At 35.2% G+C, this 25,377-nt stretch overlaps 1 protein-coding gene across 10 annotated transcripts in view; it reads right to left on the reverse strand.

Annotated features, from left to right (window-relative positions):
- DIAPH2 (diaphanous related formin 2) overlaps window positions 1-25,377 on the reverse strand; it is a 1,048,054-nt gene that overhangs the window by 707,658 nt on the left and 315,019 nt on the right. For all 10 annotated transcript variants that reach the window (XM_025277003.3, XM_025277005.3, XM_025277006.3 and 7 more), the window contains 7 exons: window positions 25,173-25,291; window positions 22,439-22,555; window positions 20,177-20,295; window positions 16,766-16,830; window positions 13,645-13,749; window positions 7,630-7,926; window positions 5,862-5,976 (listed from right to left, as the gene is read on the reverse strand). In XM_025277003.3, coding sequence (XP_025132788.1) covers window positions 5,862-5,976; window positions 7,630-7,926; window positions 13,645-13,749; window positions 16,766-16,830; window positions 20,177-20,295; window positions 22,439-22,555; window positions 25,173-25,291 — 937 coding nt within the window. The remainder of the gene's footprint in view (window positions 1-5,861; window positions 5,977-7,629; window positions 7,927-13,644; window positions 13,750-16,765; window positions 16,831-20,176; window positions 20,296-22,438; window positions 22,556-25,172; window positions 25,292-25,377) is intronic.

The following is a 25,377-nucleotide window of genomic DNA, read 5'->3' on the forward strand; positions in this document are numbered from 1 at the left end:
TCTGACATCTCTTTATTTTCAACTGATTTCCAAGAATATCTATATTAAAAGAGATGAATTAGATATTAATACTTTTTTTGGTGTTTTTTTCACTAAACATATAAGACTGTGTTAAGCAATCAAACAAGGGTGGTTATTTTCAAAAGCAGCCTAGGGTTAGGGTTAGGATTATGGTTAGGGTTAGGTTTCGCGCACCCCGTCCCCCCGACCCCCCGCACCCCCGCACTCGAGCCCAGCTTAGGGTTAGGGTTCGCGTACCCCGTCCCCCGACACCCCGCACCCCCGCACTCTTCAGACTCAGTTCCACAATAATTTTGAAGCTAGCCTAATATCTCAAGCATTGAAAATGATCTTTATATGCATTTGAAATATTTATAACATCTCAATTTTCTATTATTATTAAAGCTAAATTGAACTATAGAAATATATTATTGAGGAAACCAAATTTTATTAACCTTCTATGTTTGTTTCTTACATTTCCTCCAAGCAACATTAAAACCAAAGAAATTCCTTACAACTTACATACACAGACTATCTTTGTTCTTCCTGAAGCCTCAAGAGAACCCTAGAAATTCTAATTAGAATTAGCAGTTATAACCTACATATTTTATTATTATTTCAAGCTTGGTTAATATTAACCATCACTACTTTAACTAATATAATATCATTATTACCTATAATTACTACAGGTTTTTAAGAAAAATGACACTATTATCATAACCTTAATGTTTATATATCCCCAAATATCATCAATATGAAGAATAAATAAAACTAGAAAACATATCCAAATTCCAACAGTTACATCTATGACATATAGTCAAAAGTACTGTATGTTGTTGTGTTAGTTGCTGAGTTGTGTCCGACTCTTGGCGACCCTATGGACTGTAACCCGCCAGGTTCCTCTGTCCATAGAATTCTCCAGGCAAGAATACTTGAGTGGGTTGCCAATTCCTTCTCCAGGGGATCTTCAACACCCATGAATCAAACCCAGGTCCTGGGCATTGCAGGCAGATTCTTTACCATCTGAGCCACTAGAGAAGTCCAGGGTCTTTGCTAACTACCTGTATTATATGCATTTTTCTTTATTAATACAGAGAGCATTTTGAGATCTACTTTGTCATACAGCATCATTAGGCTTGTAAGAAGAGACTAAATATTGTAAGCATGGGGACACAGGATTGGGAACTGGAAAAAACTATAGAGATTAAGAATTCATACTTATCAGGATATTATCACACATTGTCTGGCCTACTGGCATTGATTCACAATCAATGGTCCATCATCTATCTGTGAATTTCCATCACCTATATGTCTGCCAAAGGCCTGCTCTATGGTTAATCATCAAATTATTGGGCCCCTAAGGCTTAAAGAACAAAACCCCATTTTCTCAGTGTGAAGTTCACCTCACCACCTTTACTCCAAGTCCAAGACCAACAGGCTGTGTTTTCAACACAGGTTGCACTTCAGCCTCCTACTATTTTTCTAATGTTGTTCTCTGACTAGAATGCCTTCTCTCCTTCTCCCTCTATTGAAATTTTCCTTAAAATTCAAGGCCCAGCTCAATAGATCCCTCTGGGATCTCCATTTGCCCTGCTCAAATTTAACTATTTCCATTTTGTGCTCCCTTGGCTTTTAAAAAATAGCTAGTCTAATATTTAATAAAAATTGATTAAATAGCATATACCTCTTTCTCTATTCTTTACTACGCATGTTCCTTGATATCCAGGTAAGACCTTATTCATTTATCTCCCTCCTATTTATTATAGGACCTTACACATAGAGTATGTGCATGCATGCTAAGTCACTTCAGTCATGTCCAACTCAGTGTGATCCTATGGACTGCAGCCTGCCAGGCTGCACTGTCCATGGGATTTTCCAGGCAAGAATACTGGAGTGGGTTTCCGTGCCCTCCTCCAGGGGATCTTCAAGACCCAGGGCTTGAACCTGCATCTCTTACATCTAACCTGCATTGGCAGGCGGGCTCTTTACCACTAATGCCACCTGGGAAGCCCATGCTATACATAGTGGATACCCAACAAATATAAATTAAATGAAATGAGAGATCCATCTTCTCCTAAAATAGAGATACTTCGAATTATAATAGGAAATTTAAAGTAATTTTCTCTACAACTCTAAGAATAAGTGATTCAAATAGAAAATATGATGGTACTTTCCCATATTAAATATTTACATGTTTATTTACAACAGGTATTAGAACTAGCCAATTTTAAAACTTCTTTATATTTAGCAATCTAAAGCAAATTTAAACTCAAGTGAAACATTTTTTAAAAACACAGACTAGTAATGCTTTACAGCGCATTTAGGGAGAACAGAAATGTGAGCTTTCCAAACCTCTTACAGGTAGAGGAATTTCTCAGAGGTTTTGGAACACTGGGTCTAAGAGTTTTGGAATTAGGTCTTAGAAATGAATAGGTTGCTCCTTCCAGAATATAGCTGGGAGAGTAGCAAACAGCAGCAGAATAGGGAAAAAAGTGGTGCCCTGGAGCTAGGAAAGCCAGGGCAGTGTGGTTTCAGTTCCCTGGAGCCACAGTCTCCAGCTGACTTCTTACTGATCCTGCCACCTATTGACCAAGTATGAATCAAGGCACTGCAACTGACAAGGAATTTCAACTGTTACAATTAAGATCAAACAATAGTTATTAAAATAAATGGAAGCATGTATCATTCAAGTTTGTTTTGACTATGTTATGAAATATGGGCTTCCCGGGTGGCTCAGGGGGTAAAGAATCTGCCTGCAATACAGAAGACGGAGTCGCAGTTTCGATCCCTGGGTTGGGGAGATCTTCCAGAGGAGGGCATGGCAACCCACTCCAGTGTTCTTGCCTGGAGAATCCCATGGACAGAGGAGCCTGGTGGGCTACACTCCATGGGTCACAATGAGTCAGACACGACTGAAGCAATTGAGCACATGCACATGTTATGAAATATGCTATGATGCATAATTGTTCCTTTAAATGTCCCTTCAGAAATAAATCTTAGTAACAGTAATGGTACCCAAAGGTGATCCCGACCAGATTTGGACTCAAATATTCAAAATTAGGTGTTCCCTGATGGTTCAGGGGGTAAAGAATCCACCTGCAATGCAGGAGACACAGGAGACACAGGCTTGGTCCCTGGGTTGGGAAGATCCCCTGGTTAAGGAAATGGCAAGCCACTGCAGTATTCTTGCCTGAAAAACACTATGGACAGAGGAGCCTGGTGTGCTACATTCCAGCGGTCACAAAGAGTCAGACATAACTTAGTGACAGAGATTCAAAATTAGGAAAGTAGAAGTAGTAGTAATAGCACATAGAAAATTCAGAGAATCAGAGTTAAGACGAATGGAAATGCAGAATTCTCAGCAGTGACTACATAATAGCCTTTACATAACTTTTGTTTGATTTTAATTTGGTTTGATTACGGTTTAGCAGCCAGAATAAGAATGGCTTCTACTCTAGCTGACTGGCTTTATGAGCAGGAAATTGTCATGCTGAATTGACAATTGTATTAAGTGTCAATATCTAAAACAAGACATACGCACACACACACACACACACACACACACACACACACACACACACAGCATCATGTTAAATCAAAAGGGAAGGGAAATTGATATTTATCGAGTGTCTGCTATATTAAGTACCATGCTGGGTCCTTTAAATACATAACATTATTTAATTCTCATACTACTAGTTAAACATCAGTCTTTCTTATTTTACAGATGAGAAAATTCAGTCACAGAGGTTACTAGTATCTCAGCTGAAATACAAGTATGTGACTCCATTTCCCCTGGGCTTTTCCCACTATACCACAATACCTTGAGACATTCTCTAATGGATTTTATATTAACCTGCATGTATCAAACTTCACTTTGTTCATTTGTAAAACAGAGTTCGGTTTAATCATTTCTAAGGTCCAGATGGACTCCAAAATTTTATGAAAAATATAATTCTTATGGGACTCAATATAAATACATCAATAAGTAAAAGAAGAAATGTTCAACACAAAATGTGCAAACAAGTAGAGGAAGACGTTCACAGAAAAAGAGGTTAAAATTGCCTTTTAAGAGAAGAAAAGCTGCTACACTTTTAATTTAAGGAGCAAAAATTGTAACATGGATGATTTGCCATTTACCTCTGAGATGGGCAAAGGTTGTAGGGAAACAGGTACTCATAGATATTTTAGATGTAACATTATAAATGAATACAAACTCTTTGGAAGAAAATTTGGTAATATTTATCAAAATTTCATTTCATCTAAGAATTTCACTTCTAAAATTTACCCTACAAATAAGTCCTATGTGCACAAAGATATATATGTAAATACATGTTCACTGCAGATTGCCTGAAATAGCAAAAGACTGGAAATAATCTCAATACCCATTAAAAGGTAATCGGTTATATAAATTCAGACGGGGACTATATGACAGCATTCTATGTATTGTGTGAAAAGAACACAGTAGATAAACATAAACTACTATGGAAAAATATTCAAATATATAAAGTGAAAACAGAAAGAAGTAAAAAACAAAAAGTGATAAAAACACATATGCTTCTATAGGCATAAACTATTTCTAGGAGGCAATGTGAGAAATCAGTTAAGAGTGGTTTTCTCTGGGGAAGAAGCTGTAAGTCTGGGATTGAAGGGATATGTTTACCATGCATATTTTTATTATTATTACCAATACCTTGATATAAGCATGTTTTAGTTTTTCAACTGAAAAAAAAAAACAGATTATAATAAATAGAAATCTCTGGAGTCCTTGAAGAATCTTTTAAATGTGAAGTTTACAAGAGCAAATGAGGGGGGAAAAAAGGTTTAGTAGGAATTTTTTAAATGTCAAAATTCTTCAGAATACTTTAGTTCGCCCGATTTCTGTGTATATGTGAGCTTCAATCTATGAAGAAAAACAGATACAGCACAAGAGCCTCCATTGCATAAGATAAGCTAGAAGGGCTGAACAGGAATAATTTTCACCTCCCCCTCTCTCTCTCTGAATCTTCCAAAATTCACATTCTCACATTCTAGAGCATGTTGTGACAAATCAGACAAATGAATGGTAAAGGTGCTAATTCCAAGGGCATGGGCGTGTGGAATATATCAATTTCTTAGTTGTAAACACTCACTCAGGCTGAAAAAAACTCCTACGCTTAAGTAAGCTATCAGTTCTGCAATAATTAGTAAAATAGCAATGTTAAAATAGCGAAAGTTCACAAATCACAATGATTCATTATGAGATTGAGAAGTTACCTACATAGTACCAAAAGTAGGTGTGACATTCATAGAGGTTAAGGATCTAATTATAAAAAAGGTGCTCAATTATCAATCAGTAAAATATATTTATTAGTTACCAGATTTTGATATTATTCCAGAAAAATCTGCATATGGTAAAAAGTATAAAATTTCTTCAGAAATCAAATGGATTATTACAAATGTAAGACTGTATAAGCACTATGAAACCAATCTTACTCCAATTTCATGGAAACTTCTGAATCCTTACTATTCTTTTACATTATTTTCCCTTACACAGTTTATCAACAAATTCATCACCTTTGCTTCTCAGTAAAGATGATAACTTTATAACGGAGGAATGTAAACAAAAAAATTAAAACATTTTATTTTAAATCATAAAAATAAACCCATATTTCCAGTTGAATAATAATACTTATGCAAAATAAAATTTAAAGGGAAAAAACCTATCATTTTTTAGTTGCTGGGTACAATACAGTTAATAGGTCAATCTAATATATTTGACTGTACCCCCAAACTATACACCTACACATTACTGGAAGTTTTTAGCAAAGCATCAAATTCAACATATCAGAACAAGAACTTTATATTAAAAATATAAAACATACCTTTCATCTGGGTAGCAAAATTCAGTGCCAATTTTGCAAAGAGATCTGGATTTTCAAACTTCTCCTCCTTGACTTTCAACCAGAAACAATTCTCAGACAATTCTTTGGGTTCAATCTGAAACAAAAATAACAAAGAGAGGTTTTTAAATTATTACTATGCATTTATTTTTTCAAAGAATTCACTTTCACCAAGGTTGAATAAATTACCTTTATTCATCAACCTACTAAATCAATTTTAGGATCTATCAAAACAAAACTTTCTAAGTAAACATTCATTAGAAAAGTCACAGACTTCTACTGGTGTACAGAAATGTACACAACAGCAATACGTCACGTAGCAAATTACATTTTAAAAAATCTTCTACTTGAAGGAATCTTAAAAAATAATTAAGTAAATCCCTCCCCTCACCTTACATACATTCTTCTTGCTCCTGGATTTTTAAAAATGGGGAAACTGAGATTGAGAAGAATAACTCTCCCATGTTTACTGACTAGGTTGCAGACAATAACCATAACAGCTGACAATTACATACCTCCTATGTGTCACTCTTAAGTGATTTCACATATTAATTCATCTCATCTAATCTTCACAATAATCCTCTGAAGCAGGAACTGTTATTATCTCCATGTTAAAAATGAGGAAACTGAGCCCTGGGATGTTTGAGGAGCTGCCCAAGCAGGTAAATGGTGAAGATGAGATTTAAACTCAGGCAGCTTAGCTTTGCAGAATTGTGCTCTTAGCCACCGAACTGAAATCCAATATTAGAACTGTGCATCTTCCACTACATATCATGTTTTCTGAGACTGTATGTGCCATTACTGCTTGCCATTACTGTATGCTTAACTGCTAAATAAGCATATCATGACATTTACACACAGATAACTGGGCCAGCAACTGCTGGATTCTATAGTTTGGTTGATCATGTATAATAAAAAATAGTTACATTGCAAAAACATTTAGATCTCATTTACTTTTCTGAGCAAACCACAAATATATGCTTAACTGTAAAACTGATTTAACCATTATTCTGATCAGACCAATTTAATATATGGATACTGTCAGATATCACTGATATGTTCTTGGAATAGGCATTTCCACAGATGATGGTCTATGCAACTGTATTTTCATTACATTTAGTTCCTACTGAATGGGGACTGTGTCAATCTTGATAATAAGATTTTCATAAGACATGTTATTTAATAATAATAAAGCAAAATAACATTCAATAAATCTTTCACACATCATATAAAAAACAATTACTTTAATGTCTACACTGAATACTATCAGTGATTCCACACTATCTGAAAGTTTAAAACTAAAACAAAATTTCTAAGAACAAAAATAAATAAGATAAAAGGGCTCATTAATAAAAAGGTTATATTTAAGAATGTTAGAGCAATTAAAGTTAACAATGGTAAAAGAATCAAAATTATTTTTTGTATACCATTTTCACTTTGATTTACATTTTGTCTTCTATGTTAATTTCAAGTTACCTGTGGAGTTTCCAACTCTCTAGTTATGAAAGATGAACATAAGATGGTGAACTCACAAGCAAAAGCAAAAGAATCAATGGTCATGTTCTCAAATGTTACATGGAGTAATTTTGTAACCCCCATGGACTGTAGCCTGCTGGGCTCCTCTGTCCATGGGACAGACATGACTTAGCAACTAAACAACAACCACAACAACATATAGCAATACCGTCATTCACACATTGATGAGCAATTAGGGCTAGACAAAGCCAAAAAACTATAATCATAGCATTACCTTTGACCAATTGATCCTCTTCATGGACACCTCAGGTGTATATACTTTTTTCTGCTTCATTCCATATGGCAGATCAAAGGGTATTCCCAGAGGTGGAGGAACTCCTCCAAGGGGAGGTGGTGGAGGAGGTCCCCCGAACAGTGGCGGTGGTGGTGGTATTCCAGGCATCCCAGGTAAAGGAGGCGGAGGTGGGGGACCTACTCCGGGCAGAGGTGGTGGAGGTGGAGGTGGGGATGGCCCACCGCCTGGCAATGGAGGTGGTGGAGGAGGGCCTGGAATTCCTGATGAACTAGGTCCCTGAAATATACAATAAACCAATGTTTATTTAAATGTTTACAGTACAGCAGAGTAGCAAAGAAAACTAATCAGTAGACATTTGTGGTTGGGTTGTTTAAGATTCATTTAATTTTGACAACATTTAAGGGCTTAAGAGTGGGCTTCCCTGGTGGCTCAGATGGCAAAGAATACTCCTGCCAAAGCAGGAGACCTGGGTTCTGTTCCTGGATCGAGAAGATCCCCTGGAGGAAGAAATGACAACCCACTCCAATATTCTTACCTGGACACTCAATATGGACAGAGGAGCCTGGTGGGCTACATACAGTCCAGGGTTGCCTAGAGTCAGACAAGACGGAGCAACTAACACACAAGTGCTTAAGACTTGTGTGTTAAAGACTTGCAAAAAAGACTTGCACAGATTTTTGATAAGCATTATAAACCCTGGAGAATGACTAACTCTGCTAATATACTAAGGCTAGGAAAGGTGGAATACTCAAAGATTTTCTGAAATACTGCTTCAAAATAATTAAAACTTACCTTTTATTATAAATTTATGAAAAGAAGTACTATGTATGGTTTGAGCCTGCTGGCCTAGTTGGTATGAACTGTCGCTATTGTTTAGTCACTCAGTCATGTTTGACTCACTGCAACTCCATGGACTATTGCCTACCAGGCTCCTCTTCCCATGGGATTTCCCAGGAAAGAATACTGGAATGGGCTGCCATTTCCTTATCCGGGGTATCTTCCCAATCCAAGGATCGAACCCTCATCATCTGTACTGGAAGACAGATTCTTTACCACAGAGGCACCAGAGAAGTCACATTGGTATGAATATAAGATGATTACTACAAAATAATAGATTTGATTCCTTTGGGTCCAATTAGCTTTACACGAAGTATCTGTCTCATAGCACTAGTAACTTAGCTGTCTTCTAATACCAAGAATTAACAGAAAGTAACTTACATTTACTGATTTAGAAAAGGCAGAGGAACCAGAGATCAAGTTGCCAACATCTGTTGGATCATCAAAAAAGCAAGAGAGTTCCAGAAAAACACCTACTTCTGCTTTAATGACTATGCCAAAACCTTGGACCGTGTGGATTACAACAAACTGGAAAATTCTTAGAGATGGGAATACCAGACCACCTGACCTGCCTCTTGAGAAACCTGTATGCAGGTCAAGAAGCAACAGTTAGAACTGGACATGGAACAACAGACTAGTTCCAAATAGGAAAAGGAGTATATCAAGGCTGTATATTGTCACCTTGCTTATTCAACTTATATGCAGAGTACATCATGTGAAATACCAGGCTGGATGAAGCACAAGCTAGAATGAAGACTGCCGCGAGAAATATCAATAACCTCAGATACGCAGAGGACACCACCCTTATGGCAGAAAGCGAAGAAGAACTAAAGAGCCTCTTGATGAAAGTGAAAAGGAGAGAGAAAAAGTTGGCTTAAACTCAACATTCAGAAAACTAAGATTATGGCATCTGGTCCCATCACTTCATGTCAAACAGATGGGGAAATGATGGAAACAGTGAGAGGCTATTTTTTTGGGCTCCAAATCATTGAAGATGGTGACTGCAGCCATGAAATTAAAAGACACTTGCTCCTTGGAAGAAAAGTTATGACCAACCTAGACAGCATATTAAAAAGCAGAGACATTACCTTGCCAACAAAAGTCCATCTAGTCAAATCTATGGTTTTTCCAGTAGTCATTTATGGGATGTAAGAGTTGGACCACAAGGAAAGCTGAGCACTGAAGAATTCATGTTTTTGAACTGTATTGTTGAGAAGACTCTTGAGAGTCCCTTGGACTGCAAGGAGATCCAATAAGTCCATCCTAAAGGAAATCAGTCCTGAATATTCATTGGAAGGACTGAGGCTGAAGTTGAAACTTCAATACTTTGGCCATTTCATGCGAAGAACTTACTCATTGGAAAAGACCCTTATTCTAGGAAAGATTTTAGGTGGGAGGAGAAAGGGACGACAGAGAATGAGATGGTTGGATGGCATCACCAACTTGATGGACATGAGTTTGAGTAAGCTCTGGGAGTTGGTGATGGACAGGGAATCCTGGCATGCTGCAGTCCATGGGGTCAGAAAGAGTTGGATACGACTGAGTGACTGAACTGAACTTTCATTTGCATATTAAATCCAGGTTTATCCATATTTTTACATCTATTATTTCTTTTCATCCTTAAAATAACCCTATAATGTAGGTTGGGCATTTTTATCTCACTCAGCATTAACTCACTTGTTATAATGAGCAAACTGTAACTGCAAACAGGTTCAATGCCTAATCAAAGGTTGCACGGCCTGAAATGTGATTAAGATTTACATGTGGTTTTTCTCATATCTAATGCAGTCCTCTTTCTACTACAACAGACTAGCTCCTCATGAATGAGTGTCAGTTGTCTTGAGGGGAATTAATAGATTGCAGTATGAGGAGATTACAACTTGTTTCTCCCACCAGAAAGGAACACTTAGCTCATTCTCTAATAATGATGCATGACAGCTGACAAAGATCATCCCATTCCACACTATCCACTTTTTTGATAATTAATCTGGACCTGTTTCTTTAAACCATTACTGATCACAATGGTTCACTTTTCAAAATGAATGTAACAGTGAATTTGATAGTTGTACACTTTCCTACGAAACTCCTCCAAAAGAATACACATCTTCTGCAATCAAGATATGACATTACATTAACTGAATGAAAAGTTTAAAATTATTAACATTTGTTGGTATACTATTATTCTTATTTGGGGAGAAGCTTTTCTAGTCATTCCTAATATGAATTTCCACCATGGACTACTTAACTGAGCTAACCAAAACTAGAAATATCTTTACATAATGAATAATTGAAAACCTATTTTTGAATGATCAATTTTAAAGGACTGGCCCATCTGCAAGATTGTTAAAAATGAACAATCACAGGTAGACAAAAATGTTTCTCCTAATATTTAATGCACATCGTCCAAATATTTTAATCATATATATGGTTTTGTGTGTACCTACAGACATTCAACTAAAGTGCTCATATACTTAAATGACAATCCTCTCCTGGAATGCAATCCCCTCCTGAGATTAAGAAAAGGGATAGGAATAAAATATGTAAAATTCTTTCAATTTTATTTTTAATGTGGCAAAACTGTAGAACAGTCTGACTTTCCCATCTTGATTGAGATATCAAAGAAATTCTGGGAAAAATTAATATAATCCTTCTGAAAAGTTCAGTAAATTAGAAATGTACCCTACAAGTTTTGTGTGTAAATGAATTTGTTGAATAATTTGAATATAAATATGTATCCTATTTTTTGTGTTAATAGACAGCAAAATGAAAGTAATACTTTTATGTAAACATCAAGTTTTGTATCTTATGAGATCATTATGAAACTTGTATAATTACAAAAATGCTATTACTTTAAAATAGCTTTTTTTTACTCAAGTTAAATATATATTTAACAAATTTAATTATGAAAATCTCCAATGCTTCTATAAAATACCATCCAGCCTTTCAAAATCAAATCATATGAGCCCTTTTCTTCCCTCCTATGAACAATTAATTAGGAATAGAACAACTAAATGAGACCACAATAGAGAATTAACAATTGAATAAACAAATAAACATTTACTATTTGATACAATGTAAGGTCGCACGGAGTCGGACACGACTGAAGCGACTTGGCGGCAGCAGAAAGGTGCATGAGAAAGTATTGTATATCAGTTAATAATAAATAAGCAAGTACGTGACTAAATGATAAGGCCCTGTGCTAGGTGTAGTCAGGACTTTAATAATAACAGAAAGTAAAGATACTGTCCTCAAGGTGCTTATGCTGATTTGAGTGTTCTACAAAACTCTAAAACTAAAAGTGTTAGTCGCTCACTTGTGCCTCACTCTTTGAGATCCAACGGACTGTAGCCTACCAGACTCCTTTGTCCAAGGAATTCTCCAGAAAAGAATACTATAATGGGTAGCAATTCCCTTCTCCAGGGGATCTTACCAACCCAGTGATCAAACCCGAGTCTCCTGCATTGCAGGCAGATTCTTTACCATCTGAGTCATCAGGGAATACCAAAAGTGAAGTTCAAAGAAATTCCCAGAGTTTTGGGTGATGCTTTTCAACGTTTGTCACACTGAGCTGTTCTCGAATGGCGATGTTTCATTGACAAGAAGCAAGGGAGGGCATTTCTTAGAGTGAATAACTGAAGCCAGCATTTCTCAACTAAGCTCCATGAACACTACTTTGCAGGAGATGTTAATAGGTGTTCTAAAATAAAGGGTTCCTTGGCTAAAAGAATTCGGGAAACTGTAGGAAAAAGAGACAGGCTTCTTCAATGTAAGCCATCTCAGACCCTTAAGTATGCTAATGAGAACAATCAGTCTCCAAGAAGAACATTTCAAGTGTACTAAATTTACTGGACTATGGAATGCTTTCCTCCTGAAAAACCTATTAGCATCTCTGTAACTAATGCTGGGAAATGCTGGCAGAAGGAAATGCGTGGAGAGGGTAAATTCTAAATGTGAAGGGAGAAGAGGTGACTTAGCTGCAAGAAATGATGGCGTTAAGGGAACAGAGATGAGGCTGCAAAGGGGAGATAACAGGGAGTCAAGGATAGAAGAGCTTCAAATTCCTAGTAAGGAGATTTTTTTTCTTTAATCCTAAATGCAACAGGCAACCATTGAACATATTAAAGCCTGGAGTGACAATAATTAGAGAAGTGTTTTAAGAAGATTAAAGACCATAGGCAGGGCAGAAAGTTAGGAAATACTGTAATATTCTAGGAAGGACAGAATGAAAGAGCAGCCCTCAGGAGTTTTGGGTTTTGAGGCAAAGGGAAAAAAAAGAGAAAGAACTGACATAAAACCATGACCAAATTTGTCCGGAGGTAAAGCAAAGGCCAAGACAACTCTGGTTTCACAATCAAAAAAACTGGTGGTAAATTTTAAATAAGTAAGAATGGAAACCAAGCTGGTTTGAGGAAAGAGAAGTGAAGTGAAATCTCTTAGTAGTGTCCGACTCTTTGAGACCCCATGGATGGGACCACAAATAATGGGATGGGTTTCAACATGCAACAGGACCTATCTATGGGTAATGTGGAGTAAACTAGTGACTTCTGAAGTCACTTTTAAATAGACTGACAGAAATAGACCTAGTCAATCAACAAACACCAACTATGCTTAAAACTAATTTTATATTTCTTTATATTCATTTAAAAACTATGTTGCGCTGAAATTACTTAATCAGCTCTATAAATTAGACACCATAGTTAAGATTTTAAGTGTATATGGGGGTTTTTTTCATAGGGAATATAGGGGGAAATGTAAAGTTTATAGATTTTGAAATTATGGTAGTCAAGATTTAAAGAGATCTCAAAAAGCTTTGGGCACAATTAAAATTAATGAGCATTTCCACATTCCTTTTGAAAGAAAATACTAAGCATTCAACTTTTCAAATCATCATGAAAATTTCATCTCAAAAAGAGTCTTGCTTGTGTAATATATTCCGTTAAAAATATTCAGGGCAGTTTATGCAATGAATGCCTTATTTTTATCCAAACATTAAAATGATTTATTGTCCTAGAAAATAAAATCTATAGTTATTTCAATTAAAATGGGAAACTGCCAAAAAGTCTGCTTCTGGTTACGTTTTCCTCCCATTGAACAAGATAATTTTTTACCATCGGACTCACTGTGACATGACACAAAGTTTGTATCTTGTCTCATTACCTGGGTTCGAAGTTGCTGGATTTCTGTTTCAAGTTCTTTGATTTTTTCTTCTCTTTTTTGAAGCTCAGCTTGAGCTTCCTGTCGAGCCGTGAATTCTTCATCGAACTGCAATGATCATCACCATAAATGTACACTTAGTAATGCAGTTTTGAGAAAGCTTTCAACAACATTATGTATTAAATAAGTGGAGTGGCATTGCTTCTTAAATTTCCTAGGTCACTCAGAAAATCAGAGCCCTTGATTATTTTTATGGCAATCAAGCACCTCTGTGGGGATAGGGTGTTAGTAGAGGAGAAATATGTCCCCAACACAAGGTAAATAAACCCATTTTCACTTCTGAAAAAAAAAATACAAAACAAAACTTTAAATGCTGGACTAAGTAGGCTCTCTTCATATATAGCAGACGTTTTTGTTGTTTGTTATTGAACGTTAAGTTTTAGAATTGCGTTTGTTTTTTTTTAGTGTTCCATCCCATACTTTTAAGTGTATTTAATTCAAAAATGAAACCTAAAAACTAGGCATCAAGCAGTCCAACTCTTTAAAAATATATTTAATCCTGAAAAGAGATAACACTTCTAGAATGCTCACATGAATATACATTAATACAAAATAGACTATTTGCATTACAGTCTTAATTGTAGTAAAATAAATTCAAAAAGTGATTCTCCACAAAATCTGACAGTAGAATGATATATGCCATAACAGCATTGTCATTCAGACGGTTAGCCAAAACACTTGTATAGAATGTTATAATAGGGCAAATGAGAGGTTCAGTTACAGAGTGGTAAACCAAAGAGACCATCAGATGGTGACTATCCGCTTACTGCAGGCTGCCCAGCCCTTAACTCAGCCAGATCTCTTACCCAAATAAGCCTACATACATACGAGTGAAACCACTCATATCAGCTACAGAACATTTGCCTTTAATGCATTGTCACCATCACTTCAAGTCATTTAGAAGTTGATACATTATTCTAATATGTTATTTATGTTTTTAAAAGTGATATAGCTTACTACTGAGAACTGTCTTTAGAGTTTGTAGAACAGTTAAAAAAGTGTGTCCACTATTAATAAATATTCCTCCTCATAGTAGATTTGACCCTTGGAAATTACAAAAAGCTATTCAGATTCAGTCTGAAGAAAGAGCAAATTGGATAACAGTATTTGGGTCAAACATGCCTAACTACTTACTTCTTTTATTCATCTCTATTTGAATCCCAGGAAAATGTCCCACAGAGGTTGGTCCAAATGATTTCTAATCTCTTTACATTTCAAACCTATCCCAGATCCTTCAGTGTCAGCAAATGACCTTATTTCCTAGGTCACTGAGAAGATGCAGCTTTTTCAACTTCATTAGTCTCCCTGTTAAGATTGATCTAAATCTATACTACCAGACTCCTTGCCAGAGTTATCTGTGTGCTTCTCAAACATGCTGTCCACACAAGCACACTGTATACAATTTTGCTCTACAAATGGTTTATTAGTACACTTAAGGAGAGGCACATAGTGTTTCTGCTTATAAGTTAAAATGATCTTTATCTGTAAACCCACTGAGTAGGAATAGGAGAAGCCTGAGTTATGTGAGCTGGAAGACTTCTTATGAGTCCACTAACCTTATTTGCTCCTTTTAATGATGAAGAAAATAAGATCCAAGGATAGTAAATAGCTTACTTAAAGTCACAGCTAATTAGCAAAAATGCTGAGATCAGATCTTATAACTACTGCTTCTCATTCTAGCTGTTCCCCTCATTTTTTTAAAATATTTTGCACTGCCTCTTCAAATCACCCTGAATAAGAGAAAGCATGTAGACAAGAACTGGGAAACCACACAAGTTTTCATTCTAAATTTTGGTGAGGAGAATGAAGCATCAAACACTGAAATTTCTTTATTATTTCAGGACTCCTTTTCCAATAACAGATGCTTACAGTAATTTTTACCAGATAGATCATCATAACTTGCTCCAGTCTTATGGTGTCTAATCACAGTGCCCGAGATAAATTAAAGAGCTCCTAAGATTTTCAAAGGGAATTTTAAATGTGCAACTTAAAACAAGTACATTAAGAAATATAAAGGTCTACTAATCAAAAAGTGTGCATTTTCTTTCACTAATATGACAGCTTCACACAAACATTGTATGCCCATTTTATGGGCAACATTTTATGCCCACACTCTTAAAATCCATTCTAGTAACTAAAAAAGCAAAGTCATTTCCTCAGATGCCCTGCAGTAATTTCAGTAATACTCTATACTTTCTAGAGTAATAGCAAAAGCGATTATCTAATCTCCAAGGTAAGTCATAACTTTCAAGAGACAGCAATATGTAAGCACTTTATCTTGCTGTCATAAGGCTCAAAACTGGAGAGCTTTTAGACTTGGGCTTCAATCCTTCTCTTGCCATCAGGAGGAGAGAAATACTGTATTTATGCTTTGTAGGGTCTAGAACCATAGAATGCAACTTTTGGTAGAACCTTATAAAACTGTAGCTAAGTTTTCAGGAAACAAGGGATATCTGAGATCTAAATTAAATTCAGATGTTCATAATGCTGACATTTACCTAAGGCATTACACAAAGAAAGAGGAAACTCAAATTCCACCAAGCCTACATACATGAAGTAGCAGCATCATTTCAAAAATGATAATTATAAAATTCATAGATAAGTCTAAGCAGAGAGAGACAGAGAGAAAGAAAATACTACATAATTTTGTTGCTACAAATAGCACTGACTTAAAGAACATGACAGATAAGATTAGCTAAACATCTTGCAGTTCTCCAAGGAACTATTGTTAAGTGAGACCTGCAGGAAAGCAATGGGAAAATGTGTTTTTGGTTGACTATTTCTAACTATATGCTTCTAGCAACCTAATTTTATTTCATTTATCACTTTACTAGGATATGATTAGTGTTTTTCTTCCATACTGGATTAAAGGTGGTGAGCAGGGAATGGTAGCAACATTATCTTATCAGGAAAGAAATCAATATTCCGTGGTTGTGTCTGACTTTAAAAACATAAAGGACTATGTAACTGAAATAACATGTATAAGGCCTCGCATAAGGAAACAAGGTAGAATACGTATTGTGATTAACTTATATAATTAAGACCAATATTTTATAAGCCTTACCTTCTTTGAAAATTCTGCTGCTTTTTGTTCACTTTCTTCAACTTTTGCCTTATTCACACAAGAATCTATTAAGATTGACCAAAAATGATTAGAAATTATTTAATTGGACCACAAGGCAAATGACAGCTGCCAGCCTATAATTCTACTATGGAGACTATCATTATTATGTCAACTGATGTTAGAGGGAAACTGATTTATACTACACATAAAACAAACTACCAGATTTTCTTTCTTTTGTATACTACCTGAACTCAATGATAGTATTGTTGAGGCACAAAACCAAGCATCCAAGAATATATTAGACACAATCATCATCATTTAAATGTATTCCATTTTTACCAACTTTATCTATCACAGAACTCATTAAAAATATTTTGTAACTTTATGGGTAGAGAAGTGCCAAAGAACTATGGTTAAGATTATTAATGCTCAAAATGACTCAAAATAAGACTAGAAGGGGAGGTACAACGTACAAAGATTTCACTTGAACAACTCTGAATCAAGGGCAGAATATATTATATAAATAAGAAAACAAACATCAAGCTTCTCAGGTCTAATCAAACACTCCAGAATGTAAGTAACTGAAGAATCCGCTTCGGGAAGCATTCTCACTATTATATATACAGTCTATTATATATACCAATACCCAACCATGTTATACCTCTTTATTTACCTAAAAGAAATGAAAACATATGTCTATACCCAGATTTGTATGTGAATGTTCATAGCAACTTTATTTATAATAGCCAAAACCTACAAAGAAAGCAAATGTCCACTAACGATAAATGTATAAACAGATTGTGGTATATACATATACTGAAATAGCATTCAGTTATAAAATCAAATGATACATGGAATACCACAAAACAAATGAATCTCAAAATAATTATGCTGAATGAAAAAAAAGCCAAAACAGACAGCACATGCTATATGCTTCCTTTTACATAAAATTTCAGAAAATGAAACTAATCTATACTGAAAGAAGGCAGATCAGTGATTATCTCAGGATGCGGAGAGGTGGGGAGGCATGGGAAGAAAGACTACAAATGGGAACACAGAAATTCTAGGGGGTGACAGAGATGCTTATAATCTTGACTGTGATGATTTTAAATGTACACACAAACATCAAAATTTATCAAATTTTACACTTTAAATGTAAGGTTTTTTCCATATGTCAAGAATACCATTAATAAAGTTTTTTCTTCTTTGTAAATAAACAATGTGTGGCTGGAGCAAGGCAACCAAAGAACAAATTGGGAAATGGTTAGATCAAAGAGGGGTCAGATCTGTGTTGTGCCGGCAATGATTGGTAATGAGTTTGATTAAAATTTCAATGGGAAGACATTGAAGAAATTTAGGCCAGGATATGATCTGATTTATAAAAAAAAAAAAAAAAAAAATACTAGACTTACAGACCTGTGAAATCAGAAGAGACGCTATCCTCTTCAAGTTCAGGTGAGCTAGAAAATCCATAGATTTCCTAGAAGTTCTTGAAGCACCTGTTAATTTGTGTGCGTGTGTGTTCTAATGAAAGTTTCACAGCCTGTATTAGCTACTCAAGACCTCTGAGCATACAATATTAACAGCTACACATATACTTGAGTAATCTGAATTTAGGGCTGAGGTAACTGAAGCCTAGAGAAGTTATATGAGGTCATAATGGGTTTTTAATACTGACTATGTTCTCTCAACTCATCCCTTCATGTTTTCTCACCTCAGTGCTCTTGATAAAGGGGACAGATTCCTAAGTACCTGGCACACAGTATACAAAACAAATATCTATCTATTTTGCCTAACAAAATCAACATTTAGTGTGTATGTGACAACTATGGTCTACAATAGATAAGCCAATTTAAACATTTGGAAATAGTCCCTTATAACTCTCAACAAATATGAAATAAACCACTGTGTTTATTAAGCTCAGGGAAAAAGATGCAGCAATGCCAGCATTCACATTAATTGTAGGTGCAAGGTACACTGGCACAAGGTTTCTGAAAAGCATTTGGCCTTTCAAAGTTCATACACTCACTTAGAGGAATCAATCCTAAGGAAATATTGAGAAGAAGCCAAATATTTATATTAAGAATGTTCACAGCCAATTCATTTATAATTGTAAATACCTGAAAACAATCTGTATGTATAATAAGGTCTAGTCAAGACAATTATGATATTCTACTAAATGGAATATTATATAGATATACAAAGTCAGATTTTGAAAGGTTAATATTGAAACATTCTAATAATATAATGCTCCATAAAAAATTATCATATAGAAGAGAAATGAATGGAGGGAGAGAGAGCAAGAGCTAGACAGAGATGGAGATGAAGATGAAGATGGAGATAAGATGTACTGAGCTGAAAAGTAATGCTGAACTGTACTGAGCTTGATAAGTATGATTGGTGGTTTATTTTATCAATTACATAAGTCTCTAGACTGCCTTTAATAAGTGAGCATGAGTTTTACAACCAAGATAAGAATTACACATGATAAATAATAAGGAATTCATCTGAATATTACTGTGAATCTTCCTGTGCTATGGAATGAAGAATAGCATACAATTAGCATTCAACAGCTGTAGTTTTCTATCTTTAAAGACAAATGAGTTCATGTTTGAATCTTACCAATAGTAATTTTGATTAGGTATGAATAAAACAGCTTAACTATAAAGTCATATGGTATAGTATATTTTGTAAGAGAGGCTGCCCATTGTCCTTCAGTGATTATTCCAGAAAGGGTAGCTGATTACCATCTCGGATAATATAAGGTCATTTCCTCAGCAATCCAAGCAGATGAACATGATCATCTCAAATTCCTTCCCAGATCTAAGGTCTATGAAAATATAAACTGATCTACTTTCATAGAATTAAAATGGATACATGTATACGTATGGCTGAGTCTCTTTGCTATTTGCCTGAAACTATCACAATATTATTAATTGGCTATATCCCAATACAAAATAAAAGTTTTTTTTTGTTTGTTTGTTTTTAAGAAAAAAGGTCTTAAGTTACTAAATTAGCCTGTATTTCTTTTTCTAGGACCTGAACACTAACATGGCATTACTAATCAGACCCTACTGTATACATGATTTACATAGAGCCACAAAGCTATCAGCATAACCTTAGCGGATTTGAGTCATGTTTCTAAAAAACAAGGCACTGACCCCTAATATAATGTCTGTTGGTGCAGCACTGATTTTAAACTCAATTCAAGAGTGTTGAAACTTAACAAACAGATTAGGATTTCCAATCACACAGACAGAACTCTCATGATCATCATAATTAATAGAGCAAATGAGTACCCATGGATACAATGACCTACCATATTAAAAGAGGAAGTTTAGTGAGAGAGCTACACTTGAAAAGTGTCTATTATAACCACAATCAAAAGACATTGAGGATTATGTTACATACCTATCAGATGAGTAAAATCAATGTCTAATCTTTGTCTATACTTGAAATCTGGATCCATTCCACTGCAGTGCAGCACTATCTGTGAAACACACTCCTCAATTATTTTGTAATACTGCGGCCTGCAAAAGAGAAGAAGTGTTCTTGAATGCCTTTTCTACCCAGACAAATCTATTTTAAGAAATGATTCTGCATGATAAAGAAAACTAAGTGATTTTCTAGAAGGTTAAAAACTCTTCCTAGCCATTACTCTCTCTCAGGAAAAACATGCCTAAGCTAAAAGGTAGGCTGGACATTACAATGCAAAACCCACTGTGATATAATCAACTGTTAATACCTTGACTTAATACTCTAGCTTGCAGGGATTTATGCTTGTGTTCAAAAATACTTATCAACCTTATCTACTTACTTAAGCTATTATTCCCAAAGTTAATAAAAAACAAATGACTTTTTAGTCCTACATCTATGGGTAAAGACATTGTTCTGGGCCTCTCCAAGTTCTCAATTTCAATAAGGGATGAGTATCTTGGCATTACATGGCAAATGATGTCTTGAATTTACTGCCACACTGTTACTCAAGATAGCTATAACAGCTTTTACAAAACTGGACTGGGCCACTTATGTTACAGACTATACCAAAGATCTATTTATACACATATTTTAAAAGATTTATTTTATAGAAGCATACACACTAAATATACATGACTATAGCTTCAATTTGTTCAAAGTGTCAAAGGTTCTAAAACATTTCCTAATTCTATAATCTATCAAGGTAATTATGGCCTTAAAAATGACCACTTACATACTTCAAAAATTTTTTTAAAGTACATTTTGCATTAAAATTTGGGGAAATTTTAGCATTTACCAGCAGCTAATAAATTCAGAGAAAAATCATAAGGAAATACCAGTATGGACAAATTGTAACATAAACATCCTTAACATTAGTGTGCTGATAACTAGTCCAACTACTAAAAGTTTGCAAACAAATCCAAACATATTCTAATTGCACTTATGTCTTTTGTCATGGGGTTGGTCTCAAGGATAAGAAGAAACAGTAGTATATATTACACATCTGAGGCTTTTTCAAGTCATCAAAAGATCTATGGTAAATAATATCAGATCGTAATCAAAGACTCTGGATAAACAAGGAAAACACAATAATTCTCTTTAAGTCAAAGTATCCATCAGTAGAATAAAAGTACTAGTGACTCATCTTCCTCACATGGATGTTCCCAGGATGAAAAAAATATTATATTAGAACAATTTCTCATTCATTCAAAGTTACTGAGAAATGGACACAAATTATTTTCCCAGGTAACTGTGTACCCATGGGCACTGTACTCCTTTACTTACCACCACTTATTTGAGAAAACAACAATCATTTTACGTTGCATTACTATATGTCCTGCTTAAAAAAAGAATAGCATATAATATTTTAAACATTTTTCTAGTCTCTGTAACATCATGATGCCTGCCCATCAGTTATTGCACTGGTCTGAACTATAATAGAACTGTAATTGTACTCTATGGGCTTTAGATCTGTCATTTTGGTTGTGACTGTACCCGACCCCATGCTACGTTCCCTTGCCCTTTAATGAAGCAAGGTTTGAGAAATCAGAGAGATCAAGTTTGCTAGAATTTCACACATATCAGAGTATAAAGAACAACTATTAGTCTCTTGAACAATTAAATGTAAGATCATGAGACCATTGTCACCAGTTTATTGATAATTTCAGTCACTCAGGAATCTCTCTGGTTTTCAGATATATTCCCAGAACTGGACTCTGAAATTTATGACTTCATATGGATTACTATTATATTCATTTATTTAGAAGAATTACATTATTGTGTATAAATCTAAAATATTAATATTACTATTTTCTTAGATAAGTTCATATCTATTACTAGATAAATACTATACAAGAGGAATAGCAATAGTCTTACTTATCAAATGTACAAGAACTGAAAAACTCTACCATAGACTATTTGAAGGTTACTCTGTGCTACAAAAATTTTTATTACAGGGTCAGTAAAATCTGTTAGGTTTATTGCTACCTAAATGGTATACATCAATTTTATAAGCAGATTCTTCTGGCCCGATGAAAAATTAATTAACATATTTTTAAAAAATGTTATCTAAAGTCATCAAATTCTTATACTCTACGTGTGTATATACATATACTGTCTAGTTCTCACTACATTGCTAATTTTCCTTTAATATCTAATTCAAATTACACAAATCGTACTTTAAGAACAGCCTCTTACCTGATATAATAGTCATTTCTGATGAGCAAAAAATGTTGTAGAATGGATAATAAATAATTTTCAGCAGCAGTGTCCTTCAACATATTATACAGAAGATGGTATACTTCATTCATATCAGTGGAAAGTGAGTAAAGGAATAAAATGCTGATTCACATTCATTCATAAAAAAAGCAGCTTCATTTTTTAAAAACAATTAAGAGATAATTTTGTTTCCCTTACTGTTTCTAAACTTTCAAATCTATGATGCAGTATTTAAACATTTGCATAAAGAAATTTAATCTATGGATAACTTGAACTTTTTAACCAGAGAAACAGACTTAAACATTTAGCCATTAAAGACTTAAATGATCAGTTATTCATTCTATTTTGAATTACAGCTGACAGTTGGTACCAGTGGAATAGCAAATGCCACTAATGAAAATGATTTTTTCCTAACCTTCCTATGTTTATAATGGAGCACCTATATTATTCATACAAGCTACTCCTCCTCCTTTTTCACTGCCACACAAGATACTAACGCAAAGGAGCACTGTGTGGACTGCTGAAAGTTCATAAAAATCAGTTTTATACAGATGAACCATTACATATGAAATCATTACAATTTGCATTCATTTGTATTTCCTTTGTGATAAAAGAGGGAGGCTAAAGACAAAGATGACACCACCCTTATGGCAGAAAGTGAAGAGGAACTAAAAAGCCTCTTGATGAAAGTGAAAGAGGATAGTGAAAATGTTGGCTTAAAGCTCAACATTCAGAAAACGAAGATCAAGGCATCTGGTCCCATCACTTCGTGGCAAATAGATGGGGAAACAGTGGAAACAGTGTCAGACTTTATTTTTGGGGGCTCCAAAATCACTGCCGATGGTGACTGTAGCCACGAAATTAAAAGACGCTTACTCCTTGGAAGAAAAGTTATGATCAACCTAGAGAGCATATTGAAAAGCAGAGACATTACTTTGCCAACAAAGGTCCGGATGTATGGATGTGAGAGTTGGACTGTGAAGAAAGCTGAGCACTGAAGAATTGATGCTTTTGATCTGTGGTGTTGGAGAAGACTCCTGAGAGTCCCTTGGACTTCAAGGAGATCCAGCCAGTCCATTCTGAAGGAGATCAGCCCTGGGATTTCTTTGGAAGGAATGACGCTAAAGCTGAAACGCCAGGACTCTGGCCACCTCATGTGAAGAGTTGACTCATTGGAAAAGACTCTGATGCTGGGAGGGATTGGGGGCAGGAGGAGAAGGGGACGACAGAGGATGAGATGGCTGGATGGCATTACTGACTTGATGGCCGTGAGTTTGAGTAAACTCCGGGAGTTGGTGATGGACAGGGAGGCCTGGCGTGCTGCGATTCATGGGGTCGCAAAGAGTCGGACATGACCGAGCGACTGAACTGAACTGAACTGAAAGACAAAGAAACCTGAAACATTTTTCTTATGATGTAAAAAGAGTGGTAGAAGTTTAAATGCTTTTATTAAACTAGAAAACAGATTTCAAATATGGATTCACTTTTATAAGAAAAGCAAGGACCTAGAAAATCGATGTAAAATAAAAGTAGAAGAGGAGATGTAATCCAGTATCTTAAAAATAACCTGAACTGTCAACATTTTCTCTGAAGTAGAATTAAGTATATGATGGATTACTTCTTACACCTCATGTAAGAGTCTTGTGCTAAAGTCTCATAAGGTCCTTTCAATGGCTATGGAATAGATCCAAAAAACAGATTTATGGTGAAGAAAAATTTATACAAAGCAAGATATTTATTGATATAAAACACATTTAATATTATGGAAACTGCTGTAAACTAGAGTCACTGATAAAGGACAAGAAATTACTGGAAATTATCTCTCAATAACAAAATTGTTACTCACTGCATTTATCCAGTACTCAAATGTAAGACACTTTGATAGGAACATTGGAAGAAAAAGTTGAAATACTTCTGCCCTCCATTTCATAGGGGCACAGAAGTGAACCTAAATAAGACAGATACAGGCAAAGTACTACAGGGCAAAGAAGATGACTGAAGAAGCCATTATAGAGAGAAAGTGCAGCTCAGAGGGCTTTTTGGTTCTGATGTATTTCCCCATTTCCCCAGAACCCATAGGTAAGAAATTCAGTGTATGTGAAACAAATGGCCAGCAATGCTATGACAATCATCTTTTATATCTAAAAACATTTTGTATAAAACCATTGCCACAGAAAGGTTATATGCTAGTTGCACTTGACTCAAATGCTTCCACTCTAGCAGTTTTGTTCTAGTCAGACTCTATCACATTTAAACTGTTTTTCCCCACTAAGGCACCAAAATATTTAGAATGAGAAAAAGACATTTATTTGAACTGAATGATATCTCTAAATCACTGGAATACCATTTAATAAACTGAAAATGTATATTACCTATAGTCACATATGAACTCACTGAACTTTTCCCCAGATGTCCTTATCCACAAGGAATATTACCTTAGGCTCCTGTCTATTCAAGACCATTGAACAGAGTACACCTATAATGCTGCAAGCCATTGTGTGTATTTCAGTGTACTCTGTGTAAATCATCAGGAGAGTCTGACAATTCTTCAACAGGAATCTCAAGAACAGCATCATGGTGAGGTTCTAATATAAATAAATGGATATAAATTGGGTTGGCAGACAAGAATTCTAATAATGGTTCACAAAATCACCCACAAATCCCTTTTTCACAGTACATGCAAAATGATTTTTCTGGTTTGTCAAAAGGATATTCCATTTCTGCGCGAATGTCATTGAGACGGTGTGATAATTCAGTTAGGTCGTCCTCTTTGTTCTCATCAAATACTTTCAACTGAATATCAAGTTCATCATTCTCTTTTTCTTTCAAATCCTAATATATAAACAGAAAACAGCCGAATAACAGTTTGACAACACCATACTTTGGAAATAAAGCCCTGATACTATTATTTATTTGCA

The sequence above is a fragment of the Bubalus bubalis genome, chromosome X (assembly GCF_019923935.1).
Source record: "Bubalus bubalis isolate 160015118507 breed Murrah chromosome X, NDDB_SH_1, whole genome shotgun sequence".
NCBI lineage: Eukaryota > Metazoa > Chordata > Mammalia > Artiodactyla > Bovidae > Bubalus > Bubalus bubalis.